At 40.6% G+C, this 18,837-nt stretch overlaps 1 protein-coding gene across 6 annotated transcripts in view; it reads left to right on the forward strand.

Moving 5' to 3' along the window:
• Window positions 1-8,253, forward strand: part of GK (glycerol kinase) — a 77,889-nt gene extending 69,636 nt beyond the window's left edge. For 4 of the 6 annotated variants that reach the window (XM_019823712.3, XM_019823713.3, XM_006943642.5 and 1 more), the window contains 2 exons: window positions 4,344-4,430; window positions 6,196-8,253. In XM_019823712.3, coding sequence (XP_019679271.1) covers window positions 4,344-4,430; window positions 6,196-6,206 — 98 coding nt within the window. In that variant the 3' untranslated portion in view covers window positions 6,207-8,253. The remainder of the gene's footprint in view (window positions 1-4,343; window positions 4,431-6,195) is intronic. The other 2 variants (XM_045050500.1, XM_019823714.3) reach the window with 2 other exon arrangements.
• Window positions 8,254-18,837: the final 10,584 nt, after the last annotated feature.

Consider the following 18,837-nt stretch of genomic DNA (forward strand, 5'->3'; position numbering starts at 1 on the left):
TAACATTTTCAGAACACTTTAGAGATGTAGGTTATCAGGTTGATATATACATACTTAATTGTGTCCTGCCTGTTTTTTCCTTATTAAGTTTATTCCTGGGACTTCAGTGGATAACTTAGTTTTCTAAAAGTAAAATGATTTCTTTCTCCTCAATGAAAAAGAAAATCAACTAGATTCTTCTTTTTATTTCTTTTTTTCACTTAGTGTCTTCTTTTATCTTTTTGGGGGGCTGTCTTCATGACCTGAACCAACCAAAACTTACGTTAATTGCTCAATCTATGTCACTACTTCCTAGGCTGATTCCAAGTTCTTAGCGAATGTACATTGGGTTAGAGAGGAGGAAATGTACCAAACTGTAAATTAGAAGTGTCATAACAGATTGGGAAATGCTCTTGGCAGAAAATAAAGGACCATTTTTTTCAGTCCCTTAAGCAGGCAGGTATTGGGCTTAAGTAAACCATTTAGTTGTAAACAGACTTAAGCTGCTGTTACTATGCGCTTGATCATTTAACAGGCTTGAACACATCTTTAACGTGCTATAGTATTTTAATTCTTTGCTAAATGCAAGATTTAGAACATCATGAATAGAATGATGTCCAATAATATATTGAAGCGTATACTTTAAGAGAGAAGAGTTTATAAATGAAATATTACCTGCCTTCTAACCCAAAAAGTGAGCGTAGATCCACTTTGAATGTATCTGGCTTTTAGGAAATGCTTCCTGAAACCGTGTGTTACCACAGATCACTGATCTGTATTTTCAGTCCTGGGCGTTCCTACCTGAAGCTTTTTTTTTTCTCCTAAATAAGCTTAATATCCTTTTTCTTCAAGTCTTTTGTTCTTAGACACACTTCGTTTTATAAGGTGGTGGCAAACCTTTTCTTACTATACCTTTTGCAATTTTGAGACCCTTTGTAATTAAACCTCTCAATCATAAGTATCTTCCTAGCACAGTGCTAGTTGCTGTGCAAGATATAACATACATGCACCCTGATTTCTTTTATTTTCTAGTTGTCCTTAATCAATGGCTAATGAGAAGTTGAGTCATACGATTTCTCTGACTCGTATTTTATTTTATTTCATTTTTTAATGTTTATTTATTTTTGAGAGAGAGAGAGACAGAGACCGAGCGTGAGCAGGGGAGGGGCAGAGAGAGAGGAAGACACAGAATCCGAAGCAGGTTCCAGGCTCCGAGCTGTCAGCACAGAGTTCGACACGGGGCTCACACCCATAAACCACGAGATCATGACCTGAGCTGAAGTCAGACACTTAATTGACTGAGCCACCCAGGTGCCCCTGGATTTTTTTTTAAATAGCACAATCATCCCTGTGTCCCTCCCTGCACCACAGTGCAAGACACACACACACACACACACACACACACACTCACTTCTTAGTAGCAGTTGAAGATAAAATTTTACTTGCAAAATTACCACAAGACCAGTTGATCCTTTCACTTTGTTTGCATACCTTACTGTCAATAAACTTCAAAGGAAAGAAAAAGTTGATGAAAGACAATTACATGATTTCTTTAGTTCTGCTGTCAGCATGGATGACAAAAGTAATTTGATTTTTTTGAGAGTTGTAGATTTTTTACATTGTTTTTTTTTTGTTACAATTAGACCGCAGTGCGTTTAAGCCAGTTTGTAAATGTTGTGAAGTCGATTTATGAAAATCACTCTAATGTATATAATATGTTGAGTCTCTAAGCGGTGCATGAAATCAGAATAATAATATTCAGCCAATGACATGCTAATTGTATTTCTTTAAGCAGTGTCAGCCATATAACCATATATCAATAAGCTGTTATTCTGGAAAAAATAGTATGTTCTCTTAATTTCGGATGCAGTTTGCCACTTTCGAAGAAGTCATATTTCTTATTTCTAACTATATTTGAATATACCGTAAACAATTTTTAGTAGACATATGTGTGTCTTTAAAATGTAGAAGTGATTGGAGATTTGATACTTTTGGGAGAGAGCTTATCATAAATGATGAGCTTGGCTTTGCACTCCGCATTTGCACTCCAGACACTCCAAAACAACATTTTGGAAACAGTTCCCATTGGTTTAAATGTGTTTAAATGCACACAGCTATTAAATAACCAGCGTGTGTGTGGAGATACCGGTCAGTCACCAAAAAGGATACATTTCCATTAAATCCACGCCACCTACATTAGTACGGACTTGTGAATGCAGGCCCTGCTCACGATCTTCTTCGCAAACTAGAACTCACTGTAGCCATGTCAGGAAAGCAGTTCTCAGAACTTGGCGTAACTAAAACAACAACAAACAAACAAACAAGAAAAACCACCTAGCATAACCGATGGCTTGCTCTAAAAGAACTAGAATATATGTTCCCTTTCCTAAAATCAGGTTAAAATGTGGCCTCCCCAAATGTGGAAACAAAAAGAAACCTTGTTTTTATCTGGAAAATAACATAAGCAATGGTAAAATGAAGAAAAATGGTTTATATCCCTCTTTAATCTACCTTCTAAGGAGAGAGAAATACAAGGCAAGGGGAAAAAATCCTCTCCCAAAAAGGCAAAGAAATGACAATCCAGTGGTTGTATATCCTTAACATTTGGAGGTTAATTTTGAATAGGCTTCTTTTATAAAGAGCATTAAATATTACAGAAACATAATTTTTAAATTCAAGAAAAGCATATGTGTATAAAGAATATTCTTTAACGGAAGGGATTTTGACAGAATTCAGGTTAGGAAATATCAAAACAACCATATTCTCAGGCAATTTTTTTATTATTTTTTTAAGTTTATTTATTTGAGAGAGCATGCATGAATGTAAGGGAAGGGCAGAGGGAGGGAGAGAGAGAGACAGAGACAGAGGGAGGGAGGGAGAATCCCAAGCAGTCTGTGTGCTGTCAGTGCAAAGCCAGACACAGCTGGATCCCATGAACCAGGAGACCATGACCTGATCCAAAATCAAGAGTCAGATGCTTAACCTACTGAGCCACCCAGGCATCCACAGGGAGTTTTTTTAATTTATTTATTTTTTATATATATTTTTTAATTTTTTAATTTTATTCATTTATTTATTTTGGGAGACACAGAAACAGCATGAGTAGGGGAGGGGCAGAAAGAGGGAGGGAGGGGCGCCTGGGTGGCTCAGCCGGGTTAAGCGTCCGACTTCGGCTCAGGTCACGATCTCACGGTTCCTGCGTTCGAGCCCCGCGTCGGGCTCTGTGCTGACAACTCAGAGCCTGGAGCCTGCTTCGGATTCTGTGTCTCATTCTCTCTCTGCCCCTTCCCCACTCGTGTTCTATCTCTGTCTCTCAAAAATAAATAAACGTCAAAAAAAATTTAAAAAAAAAAAAAAAAAAAAGAGTGGGAGGGAGAGAGAGAATCCCAAGCAGGCCCCGCACCATCAGCACACAGCCCGGTGTGGGGCTCCAACTCACGAAACTGCAAGATCATGACTCGAACCAAAACCCAGAGCTGGACGCTTAACCGACTGAGCCCCCCAGGCGCCCCGGCAGTTTTTTTTTAAATGTAAAATCACAGGGCACCCAGCTGGCTCAGCTGGTGGAGCTTGTGACTCTTGATCTTGGGATCATGAGTTTGTGCCCCATGTTGGGTGTAGAGTTTTTTACTATGAATAAACAGATAGATTGAGCCCCGTGTTGGGTGTAGAGTTTATTATAAAAAGCTAGATCAATACATTGATTGATTGGCTCATACAATTTAGTGTATAATTACAGTAATATTGTCAGGTATATGTCCTTACACACAGAAAGTTCCATGTATAAAAGAAAACAAAACCACTAAGTCCTACTCCTGAAATCATTACTACACCATATGTTACCTAACTTGGATTTAAATGAAAAATAAATTAAATTAAGAGAAAAAAGAAAACAAAACGAATATTTTAGCATAAAGTAGGGTTTGAAGTTCATTTTCAGCAGAGCACTATAACTCTTTTCTGATAGCTAAAGGATCTGTAATTTGAACCTTGGGGGGAATTGGATTGCGCATTTAGTATCTCCGGGGGAAGAGTCCAGAAAGCCAAAATCCACAGCCTCCCAAAAAGCTCTCTCTCCATCACCTCTCTTTTGCTTTGCCAGTAGAAGGCTTATGCGGGTCTGTATGTATTATGTTCTTGGCTATTGCGGCATGCTCTCTGTATTGTTTGTTAACTATCATAAGCCTTCGATATTGATTATATTTTTGATTTAAAGTAATAACTCTTTGCTAGCTTTTACGAATATACTATTTTTATAACTTATTTTGTTTTGCTGTCATGTGATTCTTAACACAAATATTGTAATTATGTGTCTCTCTTTTGGTTTGCTTGACTGGAATCCCCTTCTACTTGGATGACCACAGGTGACCCTAGTATCTTCTGTAGTCTACCCTTGGGCTTTTTTATAGTGAGTAGCATGGTAATGTTAATCGGAGCAAGGTACATCTCAGGTCAGTTACTCTTTAAATTAGACAATTTTATTAGTTAGCGCTAATGTATTTGTGTATAACTCAGCAGAAAATGTTCAGTGTTTTTCATTCTCCCTATGCGTAGGAACCTGGAAAATCCATGAAAGGTCTAATTAGTTAGACCACTTAATCCTTGAGGCAGTCAGAATTGAGGTCTGCGACTCTGCTTCATTCTTTTATTTGCAGTAAACGGCAATTTCTTTGGGGGGTACTTTCTGCCGGCAGCTGCAGCAGTAAAGCCAACGTGAAAGTAGTCTTATGAATGCTTAAATGGAAGGACTTTCCAGAGTGACAGATGACCGTTTAAGTATACTTCTGACGTTGCATTACATTGGCTTTCAAACGTCCAGAAGTTGGTCACGCTTCAAAAAGTTTGCTCTGCGAGTCTTAATATTTCAGTTCTGGTAAGAGTTTCATCCAGAGTATGTCTGAGCAGAGTCTCCGGAAAACTCTAGAACTGGGGAAACCTGATAGTGACTTTTATTTTAGTTGCAAGACTGTGTTTTGTGAACTGCAGTTTTAAAAATTATTGCTAAAAGAAATTGGAGTTGAAATTAAAGCCGAATTATTTTTTGCACATTAACTTCTGAATATTCTTAGAAATGTACAATTGCTCAGCATGTTGTAAAATACATTGCATAACCTGTGTTAAGTTGAATTTAATAATCCTTTTTGGAAGGGCTTAGATGGCAATGACTTCTTCCATATGTTACCAAGAAAGTGAAATGTTTCTTAAAGTTTCATAATTAGGGAAAGACTGGTATGATTTCTCCGAATTAGATGGTGGCCTGGGTTTCACGTACAAAATGTAAAGTTAACTGATATGGAGGGAATATCCAGATTGTAGAAATCTGACAAGCCTTAACTCCACTGGGCATCCTCAGTTTAGAGCTGTATATAAATATGGGATGAAAATTACATCAGCAGAACATGAGGTTACCTGTTAATGATAAAAACACGGGTTACTTGCATGAGAACTTAAAACTAGGTTACCTTTTTTCCATATTTTTCCTACTCAGGATAAATGTGTTCAAATCTTTTGCTTTCATAAAAACAATGCCTCATACTGGTATTAGTGCTCTAGAAGACCTTACAAAGGGCTTCTATATGCTTAAGCCTTTACGGAGTTAGCAGGTGTCCATTTTTCTTTCTGCTTCTTGTGAATGTTTGGTGGAAAAGTCTACCTATTCCCTGGAACTATAATTTAGATTTATAAAGAAACTGAGATGCTATTTTAGGAAAGGCTCTATTATTGTTTCATTATCCTCAGTTTTTCTGGATGGTTTGGAAAAGGGAGAAAAATATTGCAACCGAATGTTTTCACTGATTTTTGTTTGTTTGTTTGTTTCCTGTTTGCCTCTTGGTACCGTGACAGGACAAAAATGCCTGCTCTCCCTGAAAATTGAGACATATAGCCCATCTCTAAGTTAGGGGGTACGTTACTTGCGGAATTCTTAGGCTTCCAAAGAGATAAGGTTACCACCTTTAGGTTCTTTCTTGGTAACATATGCTGAGATTTGAGAACACTGGGGATTGTTTGCTTTGGTAAACAGTTAGCAATAGTGTTAATATTTGCTGATTTTGGAATTGGCCTAGTTTATATTTGTTACCTTTTAACTCTGAAGCAGTAGTTAGAAATCATGTGGAATTGGTAGTTCCAGAAATGATTAAATAGTCTTCATTGCCTTAATTCTTGAACTGCATGTATGTTGTTATTGATATACGTGGTTTTTGTCCCCTGTTTTAGGTATCCCATAAATAATACCAACTCATGGATTCCAAAGATGCGAGCTCTTTGCCTAATGAGAGAATCCAACAATTGTCTCTTAATGTGATGACACTATTCATAGACTCTGATTTTATTTATAAGCCACTTGCTGCATGACCCTCCAAGTAGACCTGTGGCTTGAAATAAAGAAAATGCAGCAGAAAGAATGCTATAGAAACATTTGGTGTGTTTTTTAACTTCAAGAGTTAAGATTGGACCAGCCACCTTTGGGGTGGATTGGGGATTGCCATCACGTCCTGCCCCATTCCCTCTGAGATCTAGGAAGAATTCAGACCCTTCATTGGAATCTTTCATCAAACATATTCAAACGCTGATGGTCTGGGATTTGATTCTCTGCACTACACACACTTGATTCAGAGGTGATAACTAACCAGCTACAAATGAGTGGCTTTTTGTTTGTTTCTGTTTGACAGACCCTCAAAGGCCTCTTTTCTGCACATTAAGGAGACCACAGCATCTTCACTGAATGTTTAACTGGAAACCTCTGCTAAATTCTTGAAATGGAAACTTAGTGCTCTCATAGCTTAGATATTTTTCGGAAAGGTATTGGCCAAAACTGAAACTCTTCAGACATTTTACGTGGTCTTGCTAATTCACTGAATTGCTGTCTGGATCTTACAGGGAAGGACCCTCTTTTCTTTCTTTTTTCATCTCTCCTTTTTATATTTCTTACTTTATATGTATAACATACATGCCTGTCTATTTTATATACTGAGAGTAGCCCATTTATAAATTAAGAGTACATTTTACACGATCTCACTAATTACACTGAATTTCTGTCTGGATCTTATAGGGAAGAACCGTTTTTTTTCTTTCCATCTCCTTTTTATATTTCTTACTTTGTATGTATAACATACATGCCTTTATATTTTATATACAGAGAGTAGCCCATTTATAAATTAAGAGCACATTGTATCCAGTACGGTATAATGGGACTGGTCTTAAGTGGACCACTATATGTATAAATATTTTGGGGAAAACACTGTGTACATTTTTGGGCAACAGTTATGCATATTTACCAGGAGAAACTTTTTCTTAAAGAGCCAGCATTTAAAGTTTAAGTATATGTTCTATGTCAATAAAAGAAAATGTACTTTATTATGACTTCACCCATATTTCTTCTACCTTACCTTTTTATTTCATTGTTTTGGCTGGATATGTTCCTTAAAAAGGAAAAAAGAGAAAGGCTATGGCATGCCATGGTAAACCTTGTTTTCCAACACAAGCTCTAGTCCATATAAAGTTACTTTCCTTTGACATAGTTTTAGACATATTTCGGATTCTTTTGAGGGGATATGAAAAAAGGCTAAACACGTAAGTAGAAAAAAACTTTAGGAATAAAGCCAAGGATCTCTTTCTATCCAAATATGTTATTCATCGCTGGTAAGCAATCATAATTTCTATTTGAGATCCCGGGGAGATATCTCCACTTCCTGTCCCATCACAACTGAAGTAAGGTTTGCGATTAGAAACGGCTGCCAATGAAACCAAGAACTTCTTAAAATATGTAGTGTTACATGCTATAAAAACCAACATAATCTAGCCTCTTGATGTCAATTTTTTAAATCGTAAAAGTAATTTCTGCTTACCACCAGTAAGAAAATGACTGCCTCCTAATTATTTTCCTCACCCAGTGCCGAAAATGGGCAAATATGTATATATTAGCATAGCAGGTGTTGTTTGGAATGAATGGTCGCTTGCATTTGCGGTCCTGATTGCGCCGTTGCTACATTAGGGAGTCCACTTGGATTCCATTAATGCAGCTGCCGCTCTCGTGACAAAGTGTTATGGAAAGGTACTGTGAAATCATTACTGGGTGGTGAGGGCACTTTTACACATAATTCTGTTTCTACAAAAGTAGGTTGAGTTAATTGTACATATTTGTTAAATCGCTGTTCAAATAATTTTAAGATGACGTTAATTTTCTAGAAATGGCAATATTTATAAATGTTTGAAGGTGTGCACATTGATATTGAATGATAAATTGACTTAAAATAAATTGACCCCTCATTCTTACTTGCATCTCTCATTTATAGACTAGAACTTAGCTCAGAGTTAAATCGAGAAAGATGTCTCAGGAAACCCGCAACTCCACTCTTAGCCCTTGAAAAGGCACACTCTGAAGAATGAACCAAGAGCCTACAAAGTAGTTTCTGGAATGAAGGGCACCTTAATCATCGTATGGGAAAAGACCTCCCTGTTCCACGTCAGCATCCAGAAAATACCCGGTGAGGTCAGCAGTCATCAGTAGGGTCTCACGCGGCTCACCATGCCTTTCTGCTAGCTTCATTCATTCTCTTCTCTCTACCTGGGTTGGCCGTTAGCGTCCAGTATGTCATTGTTCTCTCAGCTTGACAGCCAGTGCCCCAGTCTTCTGTTCTCTGGTTAATCAGGAGGACAAGTAATACACCTGTGCTTCTGTAACGACATCTTAGAAGTCTTAGTGTCTCTTTTGCGGTGCCCAAGCTCGGTTCTTGGGTTTCTGAGTGTTTTCTCTCGTGTGGGAATGAGGAGTGATAGCTACTTGTGACAAACCGACAAGCCAGAGGTGTCACAGCACAGAAACCAGCAGCACTGACAGTGGGGTAGGTAGTATTTAACTCACGGTGTCTACCCAATAGTAAATGGAAGTACAGAAAATTTGTTGCCGGCTCTAAGGAGGTGTAATTGACACACAGAAAACCGCACATCTCTAATGTATACAGTTGGACGGGTTTGGATGCGTGCAAACACCCCCGATACCACCACCACAATCGTGGGAATAAACATATCCACCTCCTCCAGAAGTTTCCTTGTTTCCCTCTGCTTTGTGTGTGTGTGGTAAGAATGCTTAACAGGAGATCTACCCTCTTAACAACGTATTAAGTGCACGGTACTGTGTTGTTAACTGTATAGACGTTATACAGCAGATCCCTTGAACTTACTCTTCCTGCAAAAAAAAAAAAATTTTTTTTTAAGTTTATCTATTTATTTATTTTGAGAGAGAGCACAAGCGGGGGAGGGAGAGAGAGGGAATCCCACGCAGGCTCCACACTATCAGCGTGGAGCCCGATGCGGGGCTTGAACTCACGAACCACAAGATCGTGACCTGAGCTGAAACCAAGAATCGGACGCTTAACCAACAGAGCCACCCAGGCGCCCCCCGAGCTTACTCTTCTTCTGTAACTGTAACTTCTTACCTATTGAACAGCAGCTCCCCCTTTCCTCATCCCCTGGTAACCACCAGCTCCTTCTCTGTTACTGTGAGTTCGATGTTTTTCTTTCCTTTTTAGATTCCACATGTAAGTGAGATCACGTAGTCTGTGTCTCTCTGTTTCTGGCGTTATTTCACTTCGCACAGTGTCTTCCAGGTCCAATGATGTTGCAGATGGTAGGATTTCCTTCTTTTTTGAGGCTACATAATATTTCATTGTATGTACCACATTTTTCTCTGTCCCGACGCGGGGCTCGAACTCACGGACCGTGAGATCATGACCTGAGCCGAAGTCGGTCGCTCAACCGACTGAGCCACCCGGGCGCCCCTCCCTACTGTTTTTTTTTTTCAGCGGAGGCACCATTTTACATTGCTACCACCCATGTGCAAGGGTTCCAAAAATTATTTTTAACTGGAGTTTTATAGCTTATTTTATATAAAAATATTTAAATAACGAAGTCTACTTGATCCATTGTTTTTTGCAACCGAACAACTTTCATAAGGTCATATAATAGAAACCTGAGTGACTTTTGGGGCACCTGGCTGCATCTGTCAGTGGACCACGTGACTCTTGATCTTAGGGTTGTGAGTTCGAGCCCCATGTTAGGTATAGCCGACAGCATGAAGATATTTTTATTCTTTCTCTCTCTAAATTGTTTAAGTAACCTCTACGTGCCACATGGGTTTCAAACTCACAACCCCAACATCAAGAGTCTCACACTGTACCGACTGAGCCAGCCAGGCACCCCCCAAATACTTCGTTTTTAAAAAGTAGCCTCAGGCCTTTTTCCTTTCTTGTTCAGTATGACACTTAAGTAGCTTTTTAAATTCCTCATTATGAAACCTGGTATTTTTCTCATTGCTTCCTTATTGTCTAACTAGTTTACAGGTAGATTTCATAAGTATCCAATTCCTTCGTTTGTCACCAAAACAATGACAAAAGAATGACACTGTAGAAACATGGCAAGCTATCCAGGAAGAGTGAAAAGACGAGTACCTAGGCGTGTTCTCTTTCTACTAAAAAAACAAAACAAAACTAGGAGGTTTGCCCATGCTGCAAGAACAACTAAGAAGCCGTTGATAGTGTTCACTCACTGGGAAAGAAAGCAGTGATAACTGGTCAGGTGAGCGACAAGGGTGAGAAAACAACTTTTCGGGGAGTGTGTGAGAACAATTAACCTAGTTTAAATATAGATGATTGTTCATATGTGTAGTTTTGAACCGAGCTCATGTATTAACTGCTGATAAATCGAAAATTTTTAGCTTCAATTCAGAGGTCCTTGTACATGAATGTTTGTGGCAGTACTATTCATAGTAGCCAAAAAGAGGAAACAATTCAAACGTCTATCTGTTGATGAGTGGTATATCCACTCAACAAAAGGTGGTATATCCATCAAGTGGAATATTAGTCAGCCATAAACATGAATAAAGCACTGATAGATTCATGTTGTAACACGGAAGAACCTTGAAAACTATGCAAAGGGAAGGAAACTTTAAAAGCCACGTGTGGGGGCACCTCGGTGGCTCAGTTGGTTGAGCGTCTGACCGGCTCAGGTCACGATCGTGCAGTTTGCGATGTTGAGCCCCACGTCCGGGCTCAATGCTGTCAGCACAGGGCCTGCTTTAGATTCTCTGTCCCTCCCCAGCTTGCGTGCGCTCTCTGTGTCAAAAGTAAACATTAAATGGGGCGCCTGGGTGGCTCGGTCGGTTAAGCGTCCAACTTCGGCTCAGGTCATGATCTCACGGTCTGTGGGTTCGAGCCCCGCGTCAGGCTCTGTGCTGACAGCTCGGAACCTGGAGCCTGTTTCAGATTCTGTGTCTCCCTCTCTCTCTGCCCCTCCCCTGTTCATGCTCTGTCTCTCTCGGTCTCAAAAAACGTTTAAAAAAAAAAAAGTAAACATTAAAAAAAAGCCACATATTGTATGATTCCATTTATATGAAATGTCCAGAATAGACCATTCCATAGAGAGAAAGTGGGTTAGTAGTTGCCAGAGTCTGGAAGGAGGGAAAATGTGACTTAACTGCTAATGGGAATGGGTTTTTGGGGGGGTGATGAAAATGTTCTGGAATTAGACTGTGGTGATGATTGCACAATTTTGTGAATATACTAAAAATCACTGAATTTACACTTTAAAGGGGGTGTATTTATGGCACAAGTTAGTGACCCACAGGCCAAATTCAGCCCGCAGGCTTGTTTAAAACAGAATTGTTTTTCATTTGCATTTATGTTAAATCGGCTTACGACCAGTCCCTGATGGCACGTGAGTTTATAATCTCTAAAAGGAGCCCTCGGAAGGAAGGCTCCTTGAAAAAAATGGAGGTTAATAAATTTAATTCCTTTTCGTTCCACTTTCATTTACTTTCTCGGGCATCTAATACTGGAAATAAGGAAAATTCTTTAGTTACTAATACATGAAAGATTACGATGAAACAAAAGATCTGGCCTTCCATTCACCTTCCCAGGGGTCCCATGGTTTTACCACCACATTTTTCTTTACTCGAGACATTATAGGAAGAAACAGTAGGTCTGTTTGTAATCTACCTATTCAATTAAATATAAATCTAATTCAAAGGACAGTGAATATTTGCCAGGTTACAGTCTAAATGGTTTCTCTGCCTAGAGAGCTCTTTTTTTTTTTTTTTTAAATAAACTCTACGACCCCGAGATCAAAAGTCGTATGCTGCACTAAGCCAGCCAGGCACCCCCCAGGGAGCTCCTTGTAAAACCATTCCTTGGGGCACCCGGCTGATTCAGTCAGTAGAGCGTGTGACTTGATTCCGGGGTCCCAAGTTCAAGCTCCAAGTTGAGCCTACTGCTTGCTTTAAAAAAAAAAAAAGAGAGAGAGAGAGAGAAGAAACAGATGCCTGGGTGGCTCAGTTGGTCAAGCATGTGACTCTGACTTCGGCTTAGGCTGAGATCCTAGGGCTGTGGGATCGAGCCCCAGGTCGTGCTCAGTGCTGAGTGTGGAGTCTGCTTGGGATTCTCTCCCACTGGTCCTCTCCCTGTGCTTGCTCACTCTCTCTCTTTGTCTCTCTCTCTCTAGACAAAAAAAAAAAAAAACACTTAAAACCAAAACCAAACAAAAAAACTCTGAGCATTCCTGTTCTTTTTTTTTTTTTTTTTTTTTGGATCAACTAGGTTTTTGGAAATAATACTGCTCTTAGAAAAATTGGAAAATAGATTAGAAAGAAGAGTAGAAAATAATCCGTCATCCTGAAATGATGCCTCTGGTTATTTTTATTTTTTTTCCCAAACTCTCAGGGAATGTGTTCATAGATCTTGAATGTTCATAAACTTTACGTAAAAATGTTGACACACGGAACAACAGGTGTCGTGTGTATGGACACATACAGGTGAACCAGAGAAATCTAAAACTTGCATAGGGATGGTAAATACTTCTGGAAGGGAGACCGTGGAATTGGGGAACCTGCAAAGTTGTGTTTCCTTGAAAACCTAAGAGAGCTAAAGCTGATATAGCAAAATCTTAAGCTCTGCCACTTCGGACACACGTGTTTACTCTGGACTCTTCTGTGTGCTTGAAATATCTTAAGGCGTATTGCCCTCCTAATTGTATGTGTCTAAGCCCATCCCTCCGTGTCCATTAATGCAAGCTGGCTAATTGAACTGCCCTCCCTGGCAACTGCACGGGCGTCCCAGGAAGAAGGTTGCCTTTCTTTTTTTTTTTTTTTTTTGTGGGGGGGGGGGGGACAGAGAGAGACAGAGCATGAACGGGGGAGGGGCAGAGAGAGAGGGAGACACAGAATCGGAAACAGGCTCCAGGCTCTGAGCCATCAGCCCAGAGCCGGACGCGGGGCTCGAACTCACAGACCGCGAGATCGTGTCCTGAGCTGAAGTTGGACGCTTCACCGACTGCGCCACCCAGGCGCCCCGAAGGTTGCCTTTTAAAACCAAGGAAAGAAAATCCTCCCTTCACATGCAGGTTCTTTGGTTGAGCCAAACGAAAGATTTGTTTCCCACAACTGGAAGAAGAACTGGTGAAGCTACAAGTGTCCACATAGATTTCTTTCACCTGATCACAGAAGACAGGATGTCAAACATAATGGTTTTTTTACTGAGTTCTATTTTAGACACCCTAATGCCAACATGAAGGGATTATAACATGGACATCTCTCCTGAAACGTCTCATACATCCGGTCGCAGTTTATGAAGCCACGTGTAGCATACAAGCTTCCCCTGTGTTTTCCAAGTGCATGACTTGTAGTCTCACCCTCTAATCAGGTTGCTAAAAGCCATGCGGAACCGGATCCGGTGGCCTGGTCATCTATGGGAAAGCAGGGGCTGTTTCTTGTTAGGAACAAATTTAACCCCTAGGTGGCGCTGCTCTCCACAGTCAGGCTTTTCTGTCTTCTCCGGCCTCTTTCCCATCAGCTGTAATGTGTACTGCACAAGTTGGCTGGGGTACTACTGACGGCTCGGAATCCTAGTTAAATGACAGCACTGGGACCACGGGAGATGTCCGTGATGCTTTCGTGCGGGGATCACAGAAACCAAAGGCTTAAACGAAGTCAATTCATGTATACTTCCCGCAGCTTTGATTTTCCTTAGTCTTTTCAGGTCACCGTAAAGTTAGGTTTATAATTCCCTTCGCAATCTATGGTTTAACATGTATCAATTATTTAAAAACTGGAGTATCTCTGGTAATGGCACGTTACATGCTTTTGCTAAATTTATTCAAAAAGATCTTACAACCCGTTATCTTAAAAGCGGTTTTTTTTTCAAACGTGGCCATTCATAATTGGCTTTGGGAGTGACATGGTGGAATCCTCGTGCCCCCATTTTCCCAACACCAAGCCAACTGCTTTTCACTTTTCTTCTACTCTGTTTGTTTTATACCTATTTGGTTCCAGAAAATTATAACGAAACAATCTCATAGCAGTCCACAAACATGATCAAGTCAAGACCAAAGGTTGCTAATTGTACCCTATGTTGATATGATTATTGCCTCAATGCCAAACAAATCTTTTTTAACTCTTGTGGATGTCGTTAGCTTTTAACATAGTAAGCTTTACAACGTTATTAAGAAAATATTCTTTATCACTGCAACCCATCCGCATTTAGATCATTTGTTCTAAGCACCATAAGCACTTTAGCATCCAACTAAAATAAAACTTGACTAATTTAGAAAATGGTGAAAAATCAAATTTATAGCATATTTTGTAGCAAAAAACCCCCAAAAAACAAAAAACCTTTCCACAGTTGCATGAGACTGAAGGGTTTACTTTGAAAAACCAATCACGCTCTAGATTCATATCAATGTTAATCAGCTGCAAATAGGATTAAAGTCCTTTAATCACAAAACAGTTATTGAGCCAACAATTTTAACATCCTAATTCTTTGGCATCTTTTGAGTGAAGTGTATTTGTTTTTGTTTTAAATTTTATTTATTTAAGTCCTGTCTGGGGGCGCCTGGGTGGCACAGTCGGTTAAGCGTCCGACTTCAGCCAGGTCACGATCTCGCGGTCCGTGAGTTCAAGCCCCGCGTCAGGCTCTGGGCTGGTGGCTCAGAGCCTGGAGCCTGTTTCCGATTCTGTGTCTCCCTCTCTCTCTCTGCCCCTCCCCCGTTCATGCTCTGTCTCTCTCTGTCCCAAAAATAAATAAACGTTGAAAAAAATTAAAAAAAAAAAAAAAAAGTCCTGTCTGTGCTCAATGTGAGGCTCAAACTCACAACCCTGAGATCAAGAGTCACGTGTTCCACCAACTGAGCTAGCCAGGCGCACCGAAGAAAGTATATATTTTAAATTGAATTCTTTTTATATAAAATAAGATATTTTTGAAAGAAATTTCTTCGAATATACTACTCTCGGAAGGATCCTACACAACTTTGCAATTGCGCGTTTCAAATTATTTTTTAGCCAAGGGAAGTAATGTATTTTGCTTTGCGTTGTACTATTAACAATCCAGTTGTGGGTATATAGACGCTAAAAATATATAAGCAGGGAAACCTAGTGAAAGACCATCTTGCTCCCAGCGCTCTTTTTGGAGCTATGCCGTAGAAAGACATTGAAAAGGTTTTTATCCAAAACAGGTGAGTAGCATGTTAACTTGAAATAAAGTGAATGGCCTTAGAGCTACACTATTCCTTTCTCTGCCCTCAGGTTTCTAGGTTAGGGAATAATGAGTTTTGTTTCTAAAATTGCTTTTGGCGGAGCTCGTCTTAGTCCGCTCGGGGAAACGGTTTGGAGGAAGGCAGGTTTGGCTCTTCCTGCCATGCTTTAGTGATCTATTGACTTTAGAATATCCAAATGAACTTGGCCATTCTAACCACGTATGCTTAAAGATTTTTCTGAAATCGAAGGGAAAAGAAATTGAAATCCAATTCTGCCATTAAATGTTTGATTACTAAAGTGAAATATACTTCGATTATTACCGAACTGTACATGAATATCTTCTCAAAATAATGAATGACAAAAAAATGAAGTTAGTGACGGTTTCACTAATGTCCACAACATGGACGTTTCAGTTACGGTAGTTATGGTTTTTGGGAGTGAGCTGGGTGTATCAGTTATCGATTGCTGCATGAGAGACTGTCAAAGAGGAAATCCAAAAGGCTGTATTCTTTTTTTTAGAGAAGCGTATATAGGTGGTAAAACTTAAAAATGCAAGGGCGTGATTAACATAGAAGTCAGAACAGTGGTTACTTTGGGATGTGTGTGGAGGGGCTTGTGGTCGGGCAGTGTCTTAGTTGATTCAGGCTACTGTAACAAAAAATACCCTAGACTGGTGACTTCAAGAACAGACATTCACTTCTCACAGTTCTGGAGGCCGGAGAGTTCGAGATCAAGGCACCCACCAGTAGAATGAGGTTCTGGAGAGGGCCTGCTTCTTGGTTCGTAGACACTTCTGTGTCCTCACAAGGCAGAGCGGGGCAAGGAAGCCCAGGGATCTCTTTTATGAGGGCGCTGATCCTACTCACCAAGCCTTCACCCTCATGACCCAAAGCCCCACCTCCAAACACCATCGCACTGGGGATTAGGCTCTCACATACGAATTTAGGAGGGACCCAAACCTTCAGTGTGCAGCAGTCAGTGGCTTCCACGATGATGGCCATGCCGGCTCGTGACTGGAGTGCTCGGTACATGGGTACTCACTTCATGGTGATACTTAATCAGTTCAGCTACGTATTATGTTTTATGTACTGTTCTGTATGTACATTATTTCTCACAATAAAAAAGGCTAAAAGTATAAAATACCTAACGGACCGCGGACGAAAACATCTTCAGTGAAAAACAAAGCACAAGGGGAACATCACACTCTTTCCTGTCTCCCCTGGTATTTTTCCTTCATAGCACTTATCACCCTCCGACACGTGATGTATTTTGGTAGATGACGTCATCACCCATTTCCCTTACCTTCATCTGGAATGCATTTTTCCCCGAACACCGGGATTTTTTTTTTTGGATTTATTTTTTAATCCCTCCATGCTAGGTGCTGAATATACATGTGTTGAATCAGTGAATAAATGAGTGGCGTTCTAAGAATTAACCTTTAGCTACGGGAGAGACTCTTGTTCTGCTGGGCTGGGAATGGCCATTTTCAAATGCCACTTTATGAACGATGGGCCTCCCGGTGGCTTAGATAATGATTTTTCATCACGTACCTGGTGATCAGTCACTGGAGTGTTGGGCTTCCCACGGAGTTTGGTGTGAAGGCAGGCCCGTGGGCCATCCTGTCTCCTAGGAGTAGCGTCTGTTGTCATTTTTCTGTTTATCCATTTTCCTTAAGGGTTGAGGTAAAGCGAGAAAGGTTAACAGAAATGATCAGAACTCAGAGCAGGTCCGAACACAGTTCCTGCATATTACACGCATCCTATTATAAACTCTGTGAGACTGATTTTCTCCTGCTTTGGCCACGTGATGTCAGAGAATACCGCTGGACTTCATAAGAAAGGCCTACAGTAAACTCTTAACAGGGCTTTCCTAGGGGACCGTGGGGAAGGGGACTTTTCACTTCTACTGTATATGCCTGTGTAGTATTTGAGTTTTTAAAAGGTTTAGTAAAGAATTACCACCACAGGGGCGCCTGGGTGGCTCAGTCGGTTAAACGTCCGACTTCGGCTCAGGTCACGATCTCGCGGCCCGGGAGTTCGAGCCCCGCGTCGGGCTCTGGGCTGATGGCTCGGAGCCTGGAGCCTGCTTCCGATTCTGTGTCTCCCTCTCTCTCTGCCCCTCCCCCGTGCATGCTCTGTCTCTCTCTGTCTCAAAAATAAATAAACTTAAAAAAAAAAAAAGAATTACAACCACAGAGGAGATATTGAAAGCAAATCACAACTTGCAAGAATCTTTAAGGAAAAGAATGCATTCTGGAAACATCAGAGGAAGGCAATGGGGGAAGGGGCATGCTGGTTAAGATCTTGGGCCCTCTGCCTGGGTTTGAGCCACAGTCAGTAGTCGGGTGGCCTTCGACTAATTCTTCAACTTGTTTGCATCAGTCCCTCACGTAGAAAAGAAAGGTAGCAGTCCTCGCTTCTTGGGGTTATGAGGCTTCAATTAAATAATACACATTGCTTAGAACAAGGGGGCCACGGAAGAAATGCTCACTAAATGGTAACTCTTACTATCATTTAAGAGGTAGGGAAAATAGTAAAGGTAGGGTATGATAAAAAGGAAGAGAGCCTACGAAGGAAGCCGGTCCCTTCGTGGCCTGTGCCCATGGCAAAATGGCAAATGCCCGGAGACGCCAGACAAAAACCGGAGAGAAGGAAGAAGGAAAGCAAGCAGGGAGAGACCGGGCTTTGTAGAAACAGAGACCACATATGCTGCCTGTGTGGGGATTGTTGCCATGGGGGTGGGGGGCTGTTGGCCCCTGTTGCAATATCTTAATTAGCACCACCCTACTCATATAAAGTAGTCACTTGGGACCTAAGAATAGACTACATTAAATTCAAAAGCTCTTGGGACGTAGGTGACTAAAGCCTGAAAAATATCGAATGCCTAAGAGGTTTCACATAAAGCATTGACGCTCTGGTTAATAAAATGATCACGTGAGATGATGATGATCGGTAAGCAATGATGATCATAATAATTATTACGGAATTGTTCCCATATAGCTAAGTGCTTCACGTACTTTGTGACATGTAATTCTCATAAATACCCTTTAAATTAGTTAATACTAGTTCTGTTCTATGAGATAGTTTATTCAGCTATTAGAGTGTGCTTGCTCCTTGCTCTGTGCTTCTTTCCTTAAAAAAAATTTTTTTTTAAGTTTATTTTGAGAGAGAGAGAGAGAGTGCAAGCAGGGGAGGGGCAGAGAGAGAGGAGAGAGAGAATCCCCAGCAGGCTCCGCACTGTCAGTGCAGAGCCTGACACGGGACTCGATCTCATGAACCGTGAGAACATGACCTGAGCCAAAATCAAGAGTCGGATGCTCAACCGACTTAGCCTCCTGG

The sequence above is a fragment of the Felis catus genome, chromosome X (assembly GCF_018350175.1).
Source record: "Felis catus isolate Fca126 chromosome X, F.catus_Fca126_mat1.0, whole genome shotgun sequence".
Taxonomy (NCBI): domain Eukaryota; kingdom Metazoa; phylum Chordata; class Mammalia; order Carnivora; family Felidae; genus Felis; species Felis catus.